Genomic DNA, 21,251 nt, shown 5'->3' with positions numbered 1-21,251 from the left:
AGTGCAGAGTATGGGGATTATATGCATTGATAACACCCTCGGCAGGTAGGACAGGGGCTTATACATAATAGGTACTAAATAAATCTTGATAGATTGGCTAGTTAATTCCAGGAACAGCAAAAGTCTTATCTCCCATGAAGCTTTTCCAAGCATGGTCACTATTAAGCTTTGTTTTCTGACCCCCCCCCCCCCCACTCCTAGCAGTTACTATCTCTACAACTCACCTTGGCTCATATTTGTTGATTTGTTTCATATGTGTATAAATTTTCTTCTATAAAGACTGTGAATTCTTAAAGGGTAAAAATCTGTTTTTCATGAAGTTTTGTCTCCTAAACAGGTGAGAACAGAAGAGGAATTGGTTAAATTAAAATGGAAAGAAGTTAATATGATCATACTACATTACACTTTATTGTTATTGACATTTATGATACAATGTTACTATTCTAGTCTTTTATGCAAACAAAAATAAATGATATAAAACACATAATACACTTTGATCATTTTAACCATACACAAAATACTGTGTGATTAAAACTATGTTACATGTATATTTTACAAAGGAAAGTATAGACTATTTTAATAACATCTTCAGATGAAATTTGTCATATTTTGGATGTTATACAGCATTAAATATGGATATATTCAGAGAGTTATTATATATAACCAATTTTATTAATTAAGATAATGATAACTGTGTAAATGAATACTTATAAAAATATGTTTAAGCAAAAGCTATGTTCTACTTATTTATTTGGCAGTAACAAAAATATATATTCATCTGAAACTCTAATAAATTTGCTTGAGGCATTAGATATTCAAATTAAAAATGTATGTTTTCTAAAGCAATTTATCAACTTAGTGTTCTTGTCTTAATACAGTATATATACCTCCACGCTATTAATATAGGTTTGCATTACAAATAATGTTATTTCAAGTAAAAAACATAGGCAGTCATTAACACATCCAATACATAAATGAGGCCCACGGGCTGTGCCTTGTACAAAGCTGAGCTCAAACACATTTGTTGAATGAATACACAAGTGGATGGCATTTATTCAGTTATTTTCACCCAAATGTAATTATCCAAAGCTTTCTATTTCTAGTAAAAATATCATTTAAAAACTCAACACTTTGACTTAATCAGCTACTTCTTCTGGAATGCAAAGTTAGGTTAAAGTGATTCCAGATTAAGTTGCAAACTAATGTCAGTGTTCAAAACGATGCTCTACCAGATGTGCTTACTGTATATGTAGGCAGCTCTGATCTTTACAGGACATTTAATATTTTGAACAACTCCATATATCATATCTTCATACAAAACAAGACATCATAATCTAATTTCTATAATGTATTATCATGAAAAACAAAAGCAGTAAATATCAATGTGTATATTTATATATTAGCAGACTTAGCAGACTTCAGGTGTCTCTCAGTGAGGAAGGCAGCTATCCTAAGTGAAGTAGGCCACGTGCCTATGCAACAAAGGCTAGACGATGCCCAGGCCATACTGAACCGTCTCCCACGCATGCACGACTTGGCAATCCGAATGCTGAGATCACTGGCAAAGGTAGTTTTGAAGCAGTAAAAATTTTCTAAAACCAAAGTCTATCAACAGTTGTGGCACTGCAGCGCCAAAGAAGATTGTGGCACTTAAAGGAATCAGCCTGAACCTATTCTTGGCCCAAATTCCTCTTGTAACTTTCCCCCACCGCTTCGGCTTCATGCAGGGTGAAACTTTCTGAGGCTCATCACTAAAACTTCAAAAACTTGATAGGGTACAGAATATTTTTCTTAATCGAAGTTCAGATCATCTATTTCAAAAGCTTTGGCCTTTATAATTAAGCAGAACAACTGAAAATTCATTCAGCAAATTGGTTAATATATTTACATATTAATGAAATAAGGACTACTAGCTTTGAGAAAGTAATTAAACTATAATTTAGTGCAATAATTCTCTTGAAAGTAAGTCTTTAAAAATTAAACATAGTTTCCAAAAGCTTAGAAACAATTTAGTCACACACTGAAGGTTAGTGTCGATATTAATAAATACCACTGATGTAGAAAATCTAAAAAATGATCAGAGTCAAAAATCCTTGCACAACTTGTGAATCCCCCAAACATAACTAATAGTCTACTCTTGACCAGAAGCCTTATCAAGAACATAAACAATTGGCCCTGACCGGTTTGGCTCAGTGGATAGAGCGTCGGCCTGCAGACTCAAGGGTCCTGGGTTCGATTCTGGTCAAGGGCATGTACCTTGGCTGCAGGCATATCCCCATTAGGGGGCGTGCAGGAGGCAGCTGATCGATGTTTCTCTCTCATCGATGTTTCTAACTCTCTATCCCTCTCCCTTCCTCTCTGTAAAAAATCAATAAAATATATTTTTTTAAAAAAGAACATAAACGATTGATTGATGCACACACATTGTATGTTATATGTATTATATACTATATTTTTATCATAAAGTAAGCTAGAGAAAATAAAATGTTATTAAAATCACAAGCAAGAGAAAATACATTTATAGTATTGTATGCATTTGCTGAAAAAAAATCTGCATGTCAGTGAACCCAATGCAGTTCAAATCTGTGTTGTTCAAGGGCCAACTATGTATTATAGTATCATAAGAATTTAAATTAATTTTAAATTGAACATTGTGGCTGCAAAAAGAGTGGTCACTGAATTGAAATCACTTGAAAAATGTGATTTAAAGAGACAGGAAATATATGAGACTTCTAAGATTGGGATATTGGCTCATTAAATCAAGCTATACTCTAAAGTCAACATTAAATATACAATATAAGAAAAATAATACAAAATTTTTCTTTCTTATTTCCTCCTTATTAAATAGTAATGGGCATATGTGTAAAATTTTAGTTTCCTAAAATTGCTCATATTTATAATTATGAAATTGTAAGATATCTTTGTAAGATATAATAAAATATTTAATGTGTATGACTAGGAGTTACTAGTTATCACACAATTTTGAATCCAGTCCCCAGTTAAGAACCACATTTTCTATGCATGCCCTTCCCTTTTAGGTGGAGAAAGGCAGATGTCCAAACTCAGAACTTGGAAGAACTGTTGGCAGACTTTAGCAATGTCTAAAGGTACTCAGGTTGTACAGGAGTGTGTGAGCATTTAGGTAAACCTGTTCTAAAAACTCAACGCCAGTGAAATGTCCAATGTCACACAGAAGTGCATCATGGTATTGAAAAATTGTTTTCATTCACTCATTAAATAGACATTTTTTACTGTTACCATTGCTTTGGAATCACAGTCAAATGTTATATGATGTACTATTCCAGACTCAAAATATAGCTAAAACTGTTATCTTTAATTTGAGGAATTTTTTTTTCAGATTGCAACAGCATTGGATTACTTCAAAATATGTATTTAGCAAGGTAAAATGTCCTGGAAATCTTAAGATTTTCATATATTAAAGGCATTTTACTTATTTCCATTCATTTTTTTCTCAATATAAGATGTATAATTTAATGGCAACACAGTCCACATAACTCCTACTTTACTAAGAAATAATTGGTAACATTTACAACAGTTCTGCTGGTAACCATAATGTATTAAAAAGGCAAACCTGCCTGGCTGGCATGTTTCAGTGGTTGAATGCCAACCTATGAACCAGGAGGTCATGGTTCAATTCCGGTCAGGGCACATGCCTGAGCTGTGGGCTCCATTCTCAGTGTGCAGTGGGGTGTGCAGGGGGCAGCCAATCAATGATTCTCTCTCATCATTGATGTTTCTCTCTCTCTCTCCCTCTCCCTCCTCTGAAATCAATGTAAAAAAAAAAGAAAAGGCAAACTTCCTGGGTTCAAAATCCTGGTCCTACCACTTGTCAGTCATGTAGTCTTGGGCCAGTCACTGGACCATTCTCTGTTTCAGTTCCTGAACTGTAAAAAGGAGATTATGAAAAGAATGCCACCTGGAATTGTCATTATGAAGATTAGTGAAGAAATAACAAAAAGAACGGGTAACGCACTTGTACGTATTGCTTGGCACATAGTAATTGTTTAACTGTTATCTACAATTTTTATTATAATAAAAAATGAAAAAGGCTGATGGTAATATACACCATTATTAACTTTGGAGCATTTAGTAAATGGTATCCTTTTTAAGTAAATGGTATCCTTACACTATGTTTAACCCTTAAAGTAATAGTAAAAGCATTATATTACAAAGAATGTAAGTCCTTAAAAACATGCTAACTTATACATACCACTAGAGCAGGTAATTCCTCCATGAAACATACCAAAGTGTGACCAAAATGTTTAAGGACCCTTTCATCCCTCTAAGAGACTACTGCTGCCAGGACAGTGATTAGAAAACACCAATGACAGTATGAAAAGTACCTGCTGGTTAGTCAGTTTTGCTCACTCATTAGCTCTACATAGAACTTAATCACATTTTCAGTATGTGGAAAGTCACAATTTGCTAATATTATGGACCTTTGGGATCACATGCTGATAGTATCAAGAATGTTAAAAGTTAAGAATGTACTTAATATAAACATTTATGTTATACTCATCTCTTTATTACATTCAAAATGTTCAATTTTTTTCTTTGAAAACTCTGATGTTGATTTCTTTATTTTTCATTACAAATATGAACTTACTGCCAAAATCTTAAGAGATCCTTTACCAAATAACAATATTACCTTAACCAGTATATAAATAGCTCATACATATGTAAACATGGTATTTTTGTTATTTAATACACAACTGCTAGGGATGAAGGTTATTAATGATAGCTTGAAAACCATGAACAAAGTTTATAAATTAAAATGTAGTAATGGTTTGTATATACTTTAGTTTTGAAAGCATTTTTCATACTAAATTAGTCCAAATTCATAAAATTATAACCATCACAATAAGGGCATTTTAATTATTTTGAAAATTATGAATTTAAACTCAATATTACTGTATTCACCATGCTAACAACATTATTTTATCAAGGTAGAAATGATGTAAGTTATGCACAGAATACATCTTGTGCTTCCATAGATTATCAAGGTCTCTAATAGTCCTTTTAAAGTTCACCCAATAAAGCTTTAGTTTCATATCTTATACATATACCTTGATAGAAAAATGCTGGGCAGGGTGTATTCTCTTAAGAGTTTGATGTCTTATATGAAAGCCTTAATAAAATTAAGAATTTTAAGTATCTAAGTTAAAGGTTGAGTTTTTAAATAGACTTATTTTCCCCTCCTTTAGCCTCGTCTTCTTTTCCACCTCCCCAATCTCTGCCTCTTCCCAGCCCCTGGCCACATCTGACAGCACCAGTACATGTGGCCCAAGAAAGCCACGCCCACTTCAGAGACCCATAATTATCATCATGTCCAGCTCTGGCCTCTGGAACTGTCCAGGAGCATGAAGGACACCGGGAAGCAGCTGGAAGAAGGTCTTGATGGGAGCCTCAATCAGTCTCTTCTCCTCTCCGGACAAAACACCTTTTGAAAGAGGAACGCATGCTCTTCACCTTTCATACAGGAACTATTTTCTCTGATGCAGAGGAACTGAGGACTAGGACACCAGTCTCTGTTTTCTGTAACATTTCTGCACAGTTGAGGAAATGTGGGCATGTGTCTTCAGAGATCCATTATTACGTCTTCCCATTTGGAAAAGATAAAACTAAACACAATGAAATAATTTTAGTAAATGGGAGAGTAAGCACCATGGTTCATTTTGTCCTCTGATATTTTTTTCTGTAATATCCCGGGATGAATTTTACCCTAAAAACGAATAATTCATGTCAATACATAGAGAGATCGGTTTTGAAACTGAATTGTCTGAATGAAGGGCTATCCATTTCCGGCACAGGAGGAGCTGAACATTAGTTATTGACACCATGGTGAAAGATTAAGAGAAAAAATTCACTTTTCTTTGAGTGCAGAGTGTTTCACCAGGCGGTCCTTTGTCTAGTCCAGTGCTCAGAAGCTCTGCTCGCCAGGTTCCTAGAGGTTCTCTTCATTCTTCTCCAACTGGGGGAGGCGGCTCGCACAGCTTGTACAGCCTAGAAGAGGCATGAGAAAGTGTGACTGTGGCCTGACACAGTGACATTACTAGAGGTATTTTTATTTGTATAACAAATACATTAGTATAATAAACACACTAACAATAATTTCTTGGTTTGTGAGGCATGACCATATTGCCTATTTCACTAAAAATCACATATAAATTAGCAAACTCCCAAATTTCGGTTCTATTTTTTAATTTTTTATTTATCCTCACCAGAGGATATTTTTCCCATTGATTTCTAGAGTGGAAGGAAGAGAGAGAGAGAGATATTGATGTGAGAGATACATCAATTGGTTGCCTTCTATACGCACGCACCCCCATGGGGGCTGGGAAACCTGCAACCCAGGTATGTGCTCTTGACTGGGAATTGAACCCGAGACCCTTTGGTCTCAGGGCCAATGCTCTAACCACTTAGCAAACTGACCAGGGCTGTTCTATTCTCTAGAAAACACCAGTGTCTCTGTGCACACAAATATGACGAATGGTTGGGCAATGCTGTCTTGTTCACACCAGCTGCTTTGCTCCAATGCCCGCTGTTCTTCTCCCTGGTAGAAAAATTGATTCTCTAAATTCCACAAGATGATATTATTATGATAATTATCATCATGTCTCTCATGAATGTCTTATACCAAGATAATATCTATTCCTTAGGGGTCTACTGATTTTCTGACCAGTTTTAGAAATTTGCTTCATTTGGTACCATCTGGTGGTACAGGCAGTTAGATATGGAATGGCTGCTGTGGTAGAGTCCTGAGTCCTGAACATCAAAGGCACAACTAGCTGGTGTTTCCTAAGAAATATATGCCCAGCTTTGCCCATCCTTCCCCTCACCTGTCAACAGAATCAGGTGGAGATTCACATGGGTCTAGGAATCCATCTGAACTGGTGGAGATACCGGGAGATGGGGAGACGCTCCCTCTTTTCATCCCAGGTCTAGTTTGTGACCATACAGCCTCAAGGCCAAGTTCAGGGGACTGACCTAGGACTATACACATTCTAGTGCTCCACATTCCCCTGAATGGTGGAATCCTAACTCCAGAACAAAGGAAAGAGGAACATGGTTGCAATAGTGGCCACATAGGGCATACCCATGATGTAAGGCATAGTCTGAGTAAACATCAGCTGGCCTAAGGTGGCTGGATGTTGGACCCCATCTGTGGTCCTCAGCTGTGCCCATGGCCACGCTGGTTCTCCTTCAGAGCTTAGTTTCATGGTCTAAAAAATAAGTGCAGATTTCTGCTTTGCTTCCTTTGAAAAGCACTCCAAACCCAGGGATAGCTGCCGTATTCACTCCCTTTAAACACATTAAAGTGAACCCAGCTTAAATGAGTGTTGGCAAATTTAGCAAGTTAAAAATTTCCTCTCCCTTTAATACTTAATCCCATGCTAATTCTAAATCAAAGAGGAAGAATGAGAACGATTTAATATTGAGTTAGAAACTTAGTTAACAAATCAACTTTCCTAGTCTGGACACACATGCAAGAAGTTATTGCCTTGGAGGTTTGTAAAACGTATTTCAAGTCTGGAAGGTAGTTCCACGTGTCACCTCCATAGAAGAAAATAAATACTGAAATAAGAACATCTGATATCAGAAAGCTTATTTCACCCTTCCCGGGGAAAATAATACATTACAATGACCTGATAGACTTCTAAGCAGCTTTTTTTTTCAGCTAAAGGATATGGTATTGCTTCAAATGCATGCCCGGGGCTGGAACAGCAGAATAATTGGGAAGTTCTTCCCCTCTTGAATGCCTATCCTCATTTCCCAACAGTGTTGCCCGGGGAGTGAGAAGGCACAGTGGCCGTAGCCCCGCAGAACAGACACAGTAAGTTGGGTAGAGGATGTCCTTCCTGGGCTGAGCCATCACATTCCATTTCTTTGAACTGCATGTTCACACAGAATGTAACTAATGCCACGGGGAAGCAAGTCTTTGAAACGTCTGCCTTGCAATCTGGCGAAAAGGCTACTGCCTGTGATCACCTAATGAAATAATAGCTCTGGGTACTGCAGAGCTGGGCAGATTCAGCTTCTATGAGGCTTCTTGGAAGCGATTCAGGGTTATTTGAGTTCAGACACATTTGTAATGGAAATTGTGGGGCTTTGGGGATTTAGAAAAGCAGATGAAGTGTTCGGAAGTAAAATGTAATAGGTAAGAATTAGACTTTTTCTCTGCACCGAGGCATTTGTTTTTTGGCAGCTAAATTGTTAGGTAATAGGAGGTCTTTGTTTGCCCAATGCTCAGGGGCCCTTGCTTTTCTCATTCCACTCATGCACACCAGCGGCCCTGCACAAAGAGGTGTGGTCCCAGCTCCACTTTTATCTTTTCCTGTTGGAGCTGATAGTTCCACCCAAATCTAAATCTGCAGAGTAGAACTTTCAAATTGCAGTCTATAGATCACGCCCTTCATCTGTGTACATGGCCAAGTACAAGTTGTGTTAAAGGAAACCACAAAGCAAATGACTCTTTCAAGGCTAAAGTCTAGTAACACTCCATTGCAAGGCAATTTCCCCATTACACACAAAAGAAAACTGTCTCAGAGGATAAATAACATGACTAAATAAGGTCACATAGCAGGAGCTGGGACTTAACCATCTTGTCACTTTTAACCACTATAGTATGCTTGCCTCCCAATCCTATATAATAAAACCCTAATATGCTAAGTGTCTGGTTGTCTGTTGACCGGTGACTGACTGTTCAACCAATCAAAGCATAATATGCTAATGATATGCTAAGGCTGCTCAACCACTCACTATGATGTGCACTGACCACCAGGGGGCAGATGCTCCAACTGGTAGGTTAGCTTGCTGCTGGGGTCTGGCCGATTGGGACTGAGAGAGATGGGCCGGACATGCCCTGGAGCCCTCCCGCGGTCCCTCCCCACCCCAATCGTACACTGGTGGGATCCCTTTGCCTGGCCTGTGCCCTCTTGCAATTGGCACCCCTCGGGGACTGTCAAAGAGCCAGTTTCAGCCTGATCCCACAGGCCACTGCCCTTGGAGGGCGCCAGATGCAAGGCTCACGGCTGGCGAGCGCTGCTGCGGCAGGTAGGAGCTGCAGGTGGTGTTGGACTGCGGATTTCAGCCCGATCCCCGCAGGCCACCCAGAGGAACCCCGCCCATACACAAATTCGAGCACTGGGCCTCTAGTTATACAAATAAAGAAAAATCAAGCTTTCATTGAAAATCCTTTACAGATTTCATAATGCAATAGAAAAAAAGACAAGTGTGCCATTCCAGCTGAAATGTAATATTTGGTTCTTGGTGAAGATGTGCTAATTGCTCTGAAAAGCCAAAGTATGAACAGAGGAGGAAGAACCTCATCTGTACTGCCCACAAAGGCATCTCCACATGGATGTCCCATTGATCCTTAGTCTCAATAGTACCAGCTGAGTTCGTCATCTTTCCCCTTTGTGTGCTCTTTTCCCTGTATCTAGAACCATTCATCTCTTGTCACTCAAAGCAAAAATGGGGTGGCCATTCTAGGTTCTTCCTTTTCTCAACCTTCTTCTTCCAATTAGTGTCCAAAGACTATTATTTCTGTCTAGTAAATGTTTCTCCAATCCTTCCTCTCATCTTTTTCCTCAATACTACAGTAATCTCCTTTCAAGCTCCTGACTTTAAGCTTAGCTCTCCTCTGATTGATCCTCTTAATGTCGCCAGAGACAAATTCTTAAATTTAAATCTTCCAGATAGGAAGATTGTTTATTAATACCTCCCTATGGTCTACAAGTTAAATGTCTCATACAAGTGTCTTCCTGATCCAGCTCCTGCCTATGTCTCCAGCCTCACTTGGCATCATTCTCGAGGCACATTCAGCCATCACAGAGATCTAGGTACAGTTCTCAGAATGCGATGTGTCCATAGGCACTGATGTCATTACATCAGCTATACAGGACATTGGTTACCATGCTGACTGGGCCAGGACTACTCTTCAATCTCCCTTCTCCATTCCTAGGCTGAGATATGTGCACCTGCTATGTATTCTCATGGCAATCTGTGCCTGTTGCTGTCACAGCTCTTAACTGTATAACATTTTCATTTTGTTCAACTGTCACTCTACTGAATACATTGGTGCCTGATGGGAGACTATATCTCTAGTTTTTAAAATATATATATTTTTATTGATTTCAGAGAGAAAAGGAGAGGGAGAGAAAGATAGAAACATCAATGATGAGAATCATTGGTTGGCTGCTTACTGCACACCCCCTACTGGGAATCCAGCCCGCAACCCGGGCATGTGCCCTGACTGGGAATTGAACGTGACCTCCTGGTTCATAGGTTGATGCTCAACCACTGAGCCACACTGGCCAGGCTATATTTCTAGTTTTTAACAAAGCACCTGACACCTACAAACACATAGCTGAAATTCAATGTATGTTTGCAGAGTGAATTTTTAAAAATGAAAGAAAGTGAATGGTTTTAGAAAAACTATGAAGAGATTGGTTGGAGATTAGAACCAAATATTATCTTAGGCAGAGGTAGCAAATGTTATCTCCACAAAGATATTTGCAGAAATATTACCCCAGATTTGCCTATGGATGGCCTGGTTGTAAGAGCCAAATGTTCTTCAGTTTGATGTCTTTGGGGAAGGAATCCTGGTTCCCAGCTGGGAGAGAATCCCAGCCCCTCTGCAGACCTTAGCACTCTCTTATCTTCTACCTTTCCTTATGAGTTACATTTTACTCATCTCAGCTCTTTAACTGAAAGCTCCTTGAGAGATGAAACTATTTCTATCTTGTATTTACCTTCAGCATAGGGGATAGCAGAGTGCTTCGCATTTTGTAGGTCCTCAATAAACATTTGTAAAGTGAACGAAAGAATAAATACAATAAAATGTAAAAACTACTCTAGCTCTCTCTCTCAGGGCCATTATTCCCTTGTAAAAAATGTCAGTTTTATAGCTGGCACATTTTATTGTATTTCATTTCAAGTGTTTTAAAACATAACGCAATAAAGAAAAGAGTGAGTTCATCAATTTCTTTTCTTATATTCAGCCTGCTACTTATTGGTTTATTGATTAGGATGCTGAAGTCTTATCCTACCCCACTGTTTATTATTGTTTATAAGCTCTAGCTAAGAGGACCTTGCTGAGCTGTTATCTTTTTTTCTTATTGTAATTTTAACACTGCACTGGGTTCATTATACAAACGTACCCTGTGTGCTCCAGGTGCTAGAGAGCTAATTCCTATGTGAAATGGTTCTTTGGCAATAGAAAAGTCTTAGATTATAATCTAATCAAACATAGAAGATAACATTAACAAGACTTGAAGCTCAGACAGGATTAGGAGTCAGCACTAAAAATAAATGCAATTAGAACATGAGTAGTACTTCATCCATTTTCAGGGGAAAATATGTTTTGTTTTTTGAAAGTACTTTCATTGCCCACACAGTATTTCAGAACAAAATTTAACTTCATAAATGCTGCAGTTTTCATTCTAACTCTGGTAACTGCTTTGTACATAGAAACAAAGCGTGTCTCATCTGCAACAAGGCTTGGAAGGGCCTTCTTTTTGTTAAAATGCAAAAGTACAGACACAATCAAATGTAAAAGAAATTACTTAATTTTGCCCTACTTCAAGACAGATGACTGCCTACCCTAATGTTACCAGGGAAGTCAAATCAACAACATTTCTTTGATGGCTATTCCCATATTCATTTATTGTAAGGGTGAATTAAAGTCTTTTCTTGTGATGACATGTAAACTGTGAATATTTGGTCTGCTAACAAACAAAAAGCTCATTCATTCATGTATTCATACATTCTTGAAATCAGTTCAGATATTCGTAGGTAAGCAATGATAAGCAATGAACAAAATCAAAACAATATATTCCCTGCCCCCAAATAATTCATTATTCAGTTTTGGTAAAGAGACATGTAGCAGTATATTGTAACATAATCAGGGCTATAACCAATCAATATACAAGATGCTAATGGAACATAAAAGAGGAAGGAACTCAAGCAAGACTTCAAGGGGAAATGATATCTAAGTTGGTTTTGTGGTTAAATAAGAGTGTTTCATACAGACACAGATGGGAGAGGCAGTCATGCTGGAGGGAACAAACAGCATGACCAGTCATAAAAGTATAAATGAAAATAGCATTTTCATAATTTGGCACAGTTGGCATATAAATTTTCATAAGAATTGTGTGGACTTTTGTGATTGAATTCATGATGAAACTTGCAAAATTTAAATGATGTCAAGACTTCTACTTGCTACCTCTAAATTTTCTTCAGCTAGAATTCCATTTCATTCTGAGAGCAATTATGCCTAATCACATAGCCACAAAATGTCTACAAGGCCAATTTCTATGACTATAATCAGTTCTACACTGGGCATCGTTTCGAGCAGTTTCAGTAGCTGTGAGTGGCACTGCCTGGGAGAGGGTGGAAAAGAGTAGAGATGGGGAGTCACTTACCTGGGAGCAGACTGTGGGGTCCGGTCTCTGACTCCTAAATTCTTTGCTGTGTTCTGAACTCTTGCTCCCTGAAAAAAGTAAAGAAGATCACTCTTGGCTCTACATCGCATTAGTAATCAACACAGCATTAACACTTGAGTGAAGAGTATTTATTCCAACCACGTACTTAACATCAAGGGAAACTGGATGAGAAGGAAGAGAGAAATTTTCACCTGAGCATTTTCAAAATTAATGCTCTTAAGGATTAAAACATGCTGATATATTGTTTCAAAGGATTGGTATGTATTCCAATAGCCATCTAAATTATTTGAAATTAGTTTAAATAACAGCTTCCTGTTCATCATCTCATCTACGTCTTTATTCCTAAAAGCAAGCAATGCATAAGACAATAGGAAATGAGCAGGTTATAAATACCTGCTTTGTCTTCACTTTTGTGGAACAAAAATCACAGTTATATTACACTTGTGTGTATTAGCTAAATAATTAGCTATTTTAAACTTCATAGTGTTTATCAAGAAAATAATTTCTTAAATAGTTCTAAAGCAATTTGCATGTGGATCTCTAATATGTAAGAATTCTGCCTCCACATTTATAGCACAAAGACAACGTACTTGAGCAATGAAAAAGTCTTTATAATCTGTCAAGTTCATGAATGAAGCTATAATCATTGTTCAGTTCCTAATGGGAGTTAGTTATTACATAGAACAAAACACCAGGGTGTGGGGCTGAGAACAGATAAAGGAGAGTAGTTTAAAAAAAAAAAAAACACTCTGAAACCTTCTCTCCTGCTACCAAATTCTAACCTATGGGAAAGGAAGGAAGGAAAGAAGAAAAAAAAAAAGAAAAATTCTCTCAAGTGGACCAAGCAGGGATGGGCAACATCTGGCCCATGAACTATATAAGGCCTGCCAAATCATTTGGTCTGGCCCTGCCAAGGCATTAGGAGTTAATTAAATGTTTGCCCAAATGTAGTAGGCTAATTTTAAGTTGATAATTTTGTATGGCCTGCCAGTTATAAATATGCAAGCGGCCCTTGGCAGAAAAAAAGGTTCCCCACCCCTGAAGTAAAGGAAGGCAAATGGGGAAAGGGATGGGGATGGGGGTAGGGATGGGAGAGATGGAAGGGATTTAGGAACTACAATTAAGCAGTTTAAAAAAATCACTTTTTTATTTTAAAGTAATTTTAGACTTAGAGAAAAGTTGTAAAAGCAAAATAGAGAATTCACTTACTTTTTTATTAGTTTTCTGACTTATGACCTGAGCCACAGGGTTGTATACCACTGAGAGAACTTGCCTGTTGGTGCCTGTATCACGGTGATTTGCCTACACAGGTGTCCACCATGATATTAGGCAAGAAGTGCATCTTCCCTGGTCCTTGGTCCTAGTGCCCAGTCTAATGCTCTGATACTGTAGCTAAGGAGCCCGAATTCTTTGCAATCCCAGTGTTTGTTAAAATGGTCAAAAAAGAATGTTTGGTTTCCATCAAAGAATATTTAAAATGTATAATTTATTGGACAGAAAACTTTAAGTTCATAATGTAAATGGGAGTGTCAACCTCAATTATTTTATTAATCAGATCAGATGGTTATGTGAAAGTGCTGACAAAGATTATTACAATCATTACAAAAAATTTGTAAGGAGAACAGTATCCTTCCTTCTATCTTTTACCTCTCCTACTAACTCAAGCAGTTAATTCAAACAACTCTACAGAAAGCACATAGACAAAATCTGTACGTGAAAACTGTACTGCCATTAGAAATAAGAAAAATAAATAATGCTCAAAAGCTTCTTCCTAAAAAAAGAAGCTAACTATCTTAGAAATGATAAATCATTAATTTGGCAAATATTCTAACCATTCAGTCTTCTGAAAAACGGAGTCCAAGGGGTTGAAAGGCAAAAGAAACATCTTTCATTACAGGTGTGTCCTAACTACTCAGATCCCTCGCTGTTAAGTGTTGGCTTGCAGACTGGTCCCAACCATTAGTCCCATTGCCTGAAGCTGCTGAACACTGGTCAGAGGATTAGCAGCGGGAGGAATATTGCAAAAGCCTACTCCAGTTTCTCTAAAGAGAAGGCCTGGGCTCCATAATCTTTCACAGAGAAGGTAGAACTGCGTCTTTGTCTCTCAGAACCACTTAGAGATGTCACAAAAGCTTAGAGCAGGCAGACAAGCAACAAAGGAAGGGGAAGGGTTCTAAATGTATTTATTCAATAATTAGGAGGAAGACGAAATGATAAATACTAAGAAATAGTGCAAATTAGAAATCAACCAGACTTTGTAACATTTTAGTCTTTTAAAATTACATTTTATAAATATATAGTAACAGGTATTAATACAAATGTATGTATATTATGTTTTAAAGAAGCTTGTACCAGTTAAACAAGTCATTAAGGCCTAAATAATATTGTTTTACTTTTTTCATTTTTTCTAATCCTCATTTTCAGTTATAGGAAGTTAAAGGTTTTGAGTGTTTAAGTCTATATACTTACAATGTATATGTAGCCAACTCATAATTACTCCCTTACTATTATAAAAAGATTATTATAAAAAAGGTTAATATAGTCTCCCATAAACCACAATTTTGAAATGGCTTCTACAAGTCTGGTTGCAAACTTAAACTAGTAGCAACAGAGTGAAACAGAAGATTTGTCTCTTTCTGTATGTTTCAGAGCCCACATCCCAATCCAGGTATGACTAATCGCACGTTCACCTTAACCTGCTTGTAAAAACTGAACCCCAAGAAGTTCTTCCTCAACCTGCCACCTTTGCATCTGTATTTGCCCTTTTCCAGCTGACCCACAGTATGCCACGTGCTTCTCATGGATCTAACCTCCTTGCAACAAATCCCTCCTGGACCCTGTGAGACCTGAGTTTTCAATCTTCAGGTCTGGGGTTCACAACCTGGAACTCCAGGGTATGTGCCCACTGCACCTCATGTCTGCAGTGCAGTCCACAGGCCAGCGCTGGCCTCACTTACCACTGCTTCTGGGTTTTTGTGTTGTTGTTTCGGGTTTGTTTGATTTTTGTGTGTGTGTGTTTGGTGTTTTTTTTTTGGAGCAAACCCATAGGGATTTATGTTTAAGAATTATCCACTCTTTAGTAAACAAAGTTCATAATTACAAAAGCATATCTTAAAAATTAAGTCCCTCACTATCACTGGACAATTCAAACCAAGTCAGCAGGTAGAGAAATTGGTTTAACCAATTTTCTGTGGTAGCCCTAAGAAAAGGTGGCAGAATAAAATATAAAATTGTCTTTCATCCTGGCTAAGTAACTTAGTTGGTTAGAATGTTGTCCTGATGCATCAAGATTTCGGGTTTGATCCCTGGTCAGGGCAGGGCACATACAAAAATCAACCCTTGGAACAAGTGGATGTCTCTCTCTGTCTCTCTCTGTCTCTCTGTCTCCTCTGTCTTTCTCTCTCTCCCCTCTCCTCTCCCCCCTCCCTCTCTCCCTCTTCCTCTTTAAAAATCAATAAATAAAATTTAAAACAATTAATGTCTCTCAGCTTCTTTTGTCCTTCTATTCATTATGTCTTTTTTACTAGAATTAAGCACATTCTCCTAATAATCACTAAATCAGATATTAGTGCAGTTTTGCTACTATTTTTTCAAAGAATTTTAAGGGTTAAAAACCAATCGACCACTCCAAATGCTCTTGGATTATTGTATAGAATGTTCATCCCCTTTATAAGATAGTACATTCTTACCCACACGTACTTCAGAGACCTACAGGCAGTCCAATGGCGCTTCATCCTCTACATGAAAAACCGAGGCCTGTGATTATCTGGCCCGTGAGGCCCTGTGAGATCTCCGGAAGTGCGCAAGGCCCTCAGTTCTTTCCTCTCCCCCACCCCTTCCCCAGTCTATTCCCTGCATTCCCAGGAAGTGACACGTATCTTCTCCTTTACAAAAGCCCCAAGCCACCCTGGCTCATTTTGCCTGGCCAACTCCCTTTCCTCCTCAGGGGACCTCTTAGACACCCTTTTTCCAGGTTCTCTAAGTTTCTTGGAGAACCTTCATGTGGACATCTGGGCTATCTTCTTTCCTGGGAGTGTTTCTTGTTCTCGACGTACTCTCTGAACCTGGAAAACTGCCGTCACATCCAGGCACTTGTCAGACATCTGATGAGCGAACAAAGGAACCTTCAAATCCAGGTCTTATAACACAACTCCCTACAGTGTGTGAGACTCACCTGCTTCCGCATTACATCTGTAGCCTGCATAATGTAGCGAGGAGGCAGTCCGTGGCTTCTGGCCAGAATGATGGCCTGCTCCACTGTCACGCTCAGGGTGCACCTGTGAGCAAAGGCAAGGGCAAGTCAAATCCCACCAGTTCCTGGTAAGCACTTCAAGACACTTGGGGTTACTAATGAAGGTAGCAGAATACACCACCCCCAAATATACCATCGTGGATAGTTACTCATTTTCCCTTGGGATCGCCCATGTATACATGATATATACATGTTAATAAATTTGTTTAATTTTTTCTCTGATTAATCTGTCTCTTATTACAGGAGTCTCAGCTAAGAACTCAGAAGGATAGAAGAAATTTTAATTTTCCTCCCCTACACTAATTTCAAAATCAAAAGGCACCAGGCAAAATCAAAGCAACTAGACAATGAACCATTGATTTTTCTACAAAATACCTGTTCTAAAGAGATTATAGAGCTACACTGTTGGGGTCTAAAATTAAGTGTTTAAATTTCAAACAAACCCACAATGAACTATGTTTATTGGAAAGTTTATACACAGGAAATTAAATAACCAAAATTATAATAAGTTCTATTACCAGATATTATTCTTTACTGATATTTTACGCAATTAAAAAATGACTTCCCAATATTTCCATTCATATTGATAATAGATTTATATTGATTTATGCCTAATATAGCAGAAAATAAACAGTGAAATTAATAGTCACTAAGATCAGAATTGATTTTGAAAAAGTATATTTCTTGGACTTTATTTAAAGACTGTAAAATTTTCCAAAGGAACCTTTAATTAATTATACAACGATGCAGTACCCAGATTAGCCCCAAGAAAATTCACAATTCAGTCCCTGTATTCAATGATTGGTGAGCCTTCTTCCTTTTCCTTCCCTTTATGGTCTTTCATATTTTTCTCTCTAGTAGTTCTTAGAGCCTATACTTAAGTATTTGTTAATGTTCTCAGGAGTTGGTTTCTGAATTGTTTTTTCAGGGGTAATTTCTGTACACATTTAATAAAAATGCTCATTACTTTCAGATGTTTTTCCTAAAATTTATTTTAGTGGATATGTTTTACTTCACTTTTCAATTTACCAGTATTTTTATGGTATTTTCTCCATGTCTGCATTTACCCCCGTGTAGTTTGATTTTTACACATGTATCTTTCTAGATCTGTTTAGTTTTTCCCTACAAATGAAAGTAAGTTCAATAATACAATTGCTTTTTTTGTGTGTGTGAGAAATATCTAACCCATTTATCCCTGGTTATGAGGTTGAACTATAGCAGTCTGGGATGTGTGGTGGCTTTTGATACTGATGATTAAGAAAAAGAGAAGACAGTATTTAAAATATCACTGCTGTAAATTTAGAAAGAACCTCACAAAGTGCCACTGTGTTATGATACATAATTGCGTTCTAAGGAGAAACATGTTGTGTTCCACTGGCTGTTAAATGACTTGAAAAGCAGCTTCCACGTTAACATTACAGAGAATTCTTCAGAAAACACTAATAACCCATATTCAAAGGCTAAAGTTTTATGTCTAGCTTCCAGTAGTGCACGAGGTTTACAAAGATTTAGTGTATGAATCTGATAATGCACCTGCCTGCTGTAGGACAGTGTATGCCAATGAAAGCCAAAAGGTATCACTGACAGTTCATGTGTAAAAACCAATGGTTTACAAAGCATTTGTTAGGTTACCAGACAGACCATAACCTTATTCTCCTTCTTCAGGTCTCCTCTACTTCCATTTTAAGTCCTTACTGATCCTAACATTTTAATCAATAATGCCCATTACACCAGCTGAATGAAGTTAAAAAAAAATTAGTATCTTTTTCTAATCACACTGAAATATCTGTATGAAATTTCTTTCACCAGCACATCCAGAAAAGATGGCTTCATCTATCCTTGCTCTTCATATTAACTACATATTCCAATTAGGCCCCAAGCTTAATTTGCCATTGTTTAAAAGTAAGACATTTTAAAAGAGACAACCAGGTCAATGTGGGAGATAATGCAAAAGGTTGATGTCTCCATGAAGGCTCAGAGTTTCCATCACAGCATCACAAGTCCATTTCCTAACCTGAGCTGATGAAAGAAAGCCTAGCCCCAAGTCCACAGCTTCACCGTGAATATGCCATTATTTGCCTCATAACTTTTTATCTTCTCTCAGCGATCTCAATCTCAATGTCCGAAGGAAAAACTCAGCATTAGCAAGACGCATTCTGATTCTGGCATTGTCGGAAAAATCCCAGGCGCACGGTTTTCCAGTGGTGTATAATGCATATGCAGCGTCGGGTTTTACGAGAGAACATTTGATTTTGTAGCTATTACCAGTGACAGTGATCTGCTAACCCTGGGCACGAGAGTGAAGGGAGCATCCAAAGGCCAGGACCCTAAGCAAGTCCCATTCAGTACTAGATTTCTTGTCTGACCACCAGTTTCCTTTCTAGCACGATCTCTGTTGTAACATTAGACAGTACATTAAAATTTAAATAAATCTATATATTTTTTTACTCCACCCTGGAAAATATGGACCTTCAACTTTTCAGCTCGTTTCAGATACAATTCCACATAAAATTTTAAGACTACTGTTTTCTTGGGAGTCACCAAAAAAAAAAAAAAAAAAAAAAGGTCACAGAGTTGAAATTGTCCTTTGTAAAAAGGCAAATATAATTAGATATTGAAGACAGTTGTTTAATAATTTTAGTAATAAGACATTTCAAGTAGTAGCTCTGCTTAGGACATGCTCCTGAGGAAGTGAAGTAGACAAGGCTGCAAAATTTTGCAGAAATAGTGAATTTCCCATAGAAAGAAGAAACAGAGGGTCATTATATCTGTGCTTATAATGAATAAATCTTGACATATTTTGTGTTAATAGATCCCAAGTCACTATGATAAATGTGACTTGGAGCTAATTGGTCCAATTTAATTTGACTGTGGAAGTGTCACAAAGAAGTTCCTTTCCACCCATCCATCCAACTATTATTTTCCGATGTCTACTTTGACCCTACAAGTGACATTAGGTGCTGTCAGAAGTGGATTTATCATCAAAATAAAAAAGGTTGAGTTTCAGGGTCCCTTACCTGTATGGATGCCTAGAAACCTGTTTATATAGTCACACGCTTTTAAAGACTCGCAAAAGCTGTAATACTTTCAATAATAAAGACAAATTTAAAAATAAAATAAATTAATTACCAAAAAACTCACAAAAGCAAAATGTTTTCATTGCAAATGGTTACTACGGCTGCCTTTTTATATCCCGACTTCCCTCTGTCATGTTCTGTAGTGTTCAAATGGCCATGGTTATTTCTGGAACTAAACTAAATGCAACTAAAAGATGCATTTAGGTTAGGTTACTGGGACCTATGTATATGATTCCTAATCACTTCCATTTATAGTTAGGTTATTAAGGTATCCTGATGCAGGAATGGATTCCAGAGTATTCCTACTGTCCACTGTACAAATTCACCCAATGTTGAAAAGGAGGTGCAGGGCTCCAGGTTGTAATGCAGTATGTTCATACCCTGGGGCATCCAGGACTGTAAGTGTGTGTGTGGAGGAGGAGAAACAAGGTTGGAAATGCATAGAGCCAGAAGGCTACTGATGTCATCTCCACTGCTCCTTGCTACTGACTCATACGGTACGTGTGCCTATATGAACTCATGTGGGCAACACATTATTTGGAAAATCTGAGGAACATTAGCTTTCATAAAGCCCAGTTTCTCAAATCCCTTTGTATTTTAATTATTATTTTTTAATCCTTACCCAAGGGTATGTGTTTATTTTAAATACAGATTTTATTGATTTCAGAGAGAGGAAGGGAGAAGAGAGAGATAGAAATATCAATGATGAGCGAAAATCATTGATCAGCTGCCTCTTACATGCCCCCTATTGGAGATTGAGCCTGAAACCTGGGCATGTGCCCTGACCAGGAATCGAACCTCAGCCTCCTGGTTCATGGGTCCATGCTCAACTACTGAGCCACAACACTAGGCAAGGATATGTTTTGATTGATTTTTAGAGAGAAAGGAAGGGAGGGAGATAGAGAAACATCAACTTGAAAGAGAAATATCCATCGGTTGTCTTCCATACTCACTCCAGCCAGGAATCAAAACCACAACCTGAGTATGTGCCCTGCCGGACAACACTTCAATCAACTGAGCCACCTGGCCAAGGCTATTTTAACTATTTTTAAAAGCTTTCTACTTTTTTATTTTAAAGAGAGATTCATTAAAGTAACCCTGTGGTAAATTCTTTTATAAGATTCTGATGTTACAGGATGATGATAATTACATGGAGTAAATGACAAACTTCTACGAATATTCTTTCATAAATTGGGGTTTGGCTGAACTAGAGTTTTACCTGACATAATTAGGCATTTGCTAATATGAGGTTTTTCTTTCAGATGTCTGTCCCAACTGATCCTAGGTAGTAGCTATCAATTTTATATGTCAAACCACGGAGCTAAGGGTCAGGAAAAGCATGTGAACTGGTCTCTTATTTACCATTTCTACTCCTAGATGCTAGGGGTTGAAAGTGACCAACATCCGAACCTCCTTCTCAACCAAATTTTACTGCAGAGACAAGGCCTGGATTCC

At 37.7% G+C, this 21,251-nt stretch overlaps 1 protein-coding gene across 1 annotated transcript in view; it reads right to left on the bottom strand.

Annotated features, from left to right (window-relative positions):
- Positions 1-4,020: 4,020 nt before the first annotated feature.
- The window catches only part of PREX2 (phosphatidylinositol-3,4,5-trisphosphate dependent Rac exchange factor 2), a 225,313-nt gene continuing 208,082 nt past the window's right edge, over positions 4,021-21,251 (bottom strand). The window contains exons 38-40 of the mRNA XM_080646985.1: positions 16,642-16,744; positions 12,447-12,514; positions 4,021-6,024 (exon numbers count right to left, since the gene is read on the bottom strand). Of these exons, the coding sequence (XP_080503111.1) occupies positions 5,979-6,024; positions 12,447-12,514; positions 16,642-16,744 (217 nt within the window). The 3' untranslated portion in view covers positions 4,021-5,978. The remainder of the gene's footprint in view (positions 6,025-12,446; positions 12,515-16,641; positions 16,745-21,251) is intronic.

The sequence above is a fragment of the Plecotus auritus genome (assembly GCF_963455305.1).
Source record: "Plecotus auritus genome assembly, chromosome: 11".
Classification (NCBI taxonomy): Eukaryota; Metazoa; Chordata; class Mammalia; order Chiroptera; family Vespertilionidae; genus Plecotus; species Plecotus auritus.
The sequence above is the reverse complement of the archived record's forward strand: the minus strand, read 5'-3'. Positions and strand labels throughout refer to the sequence as shown.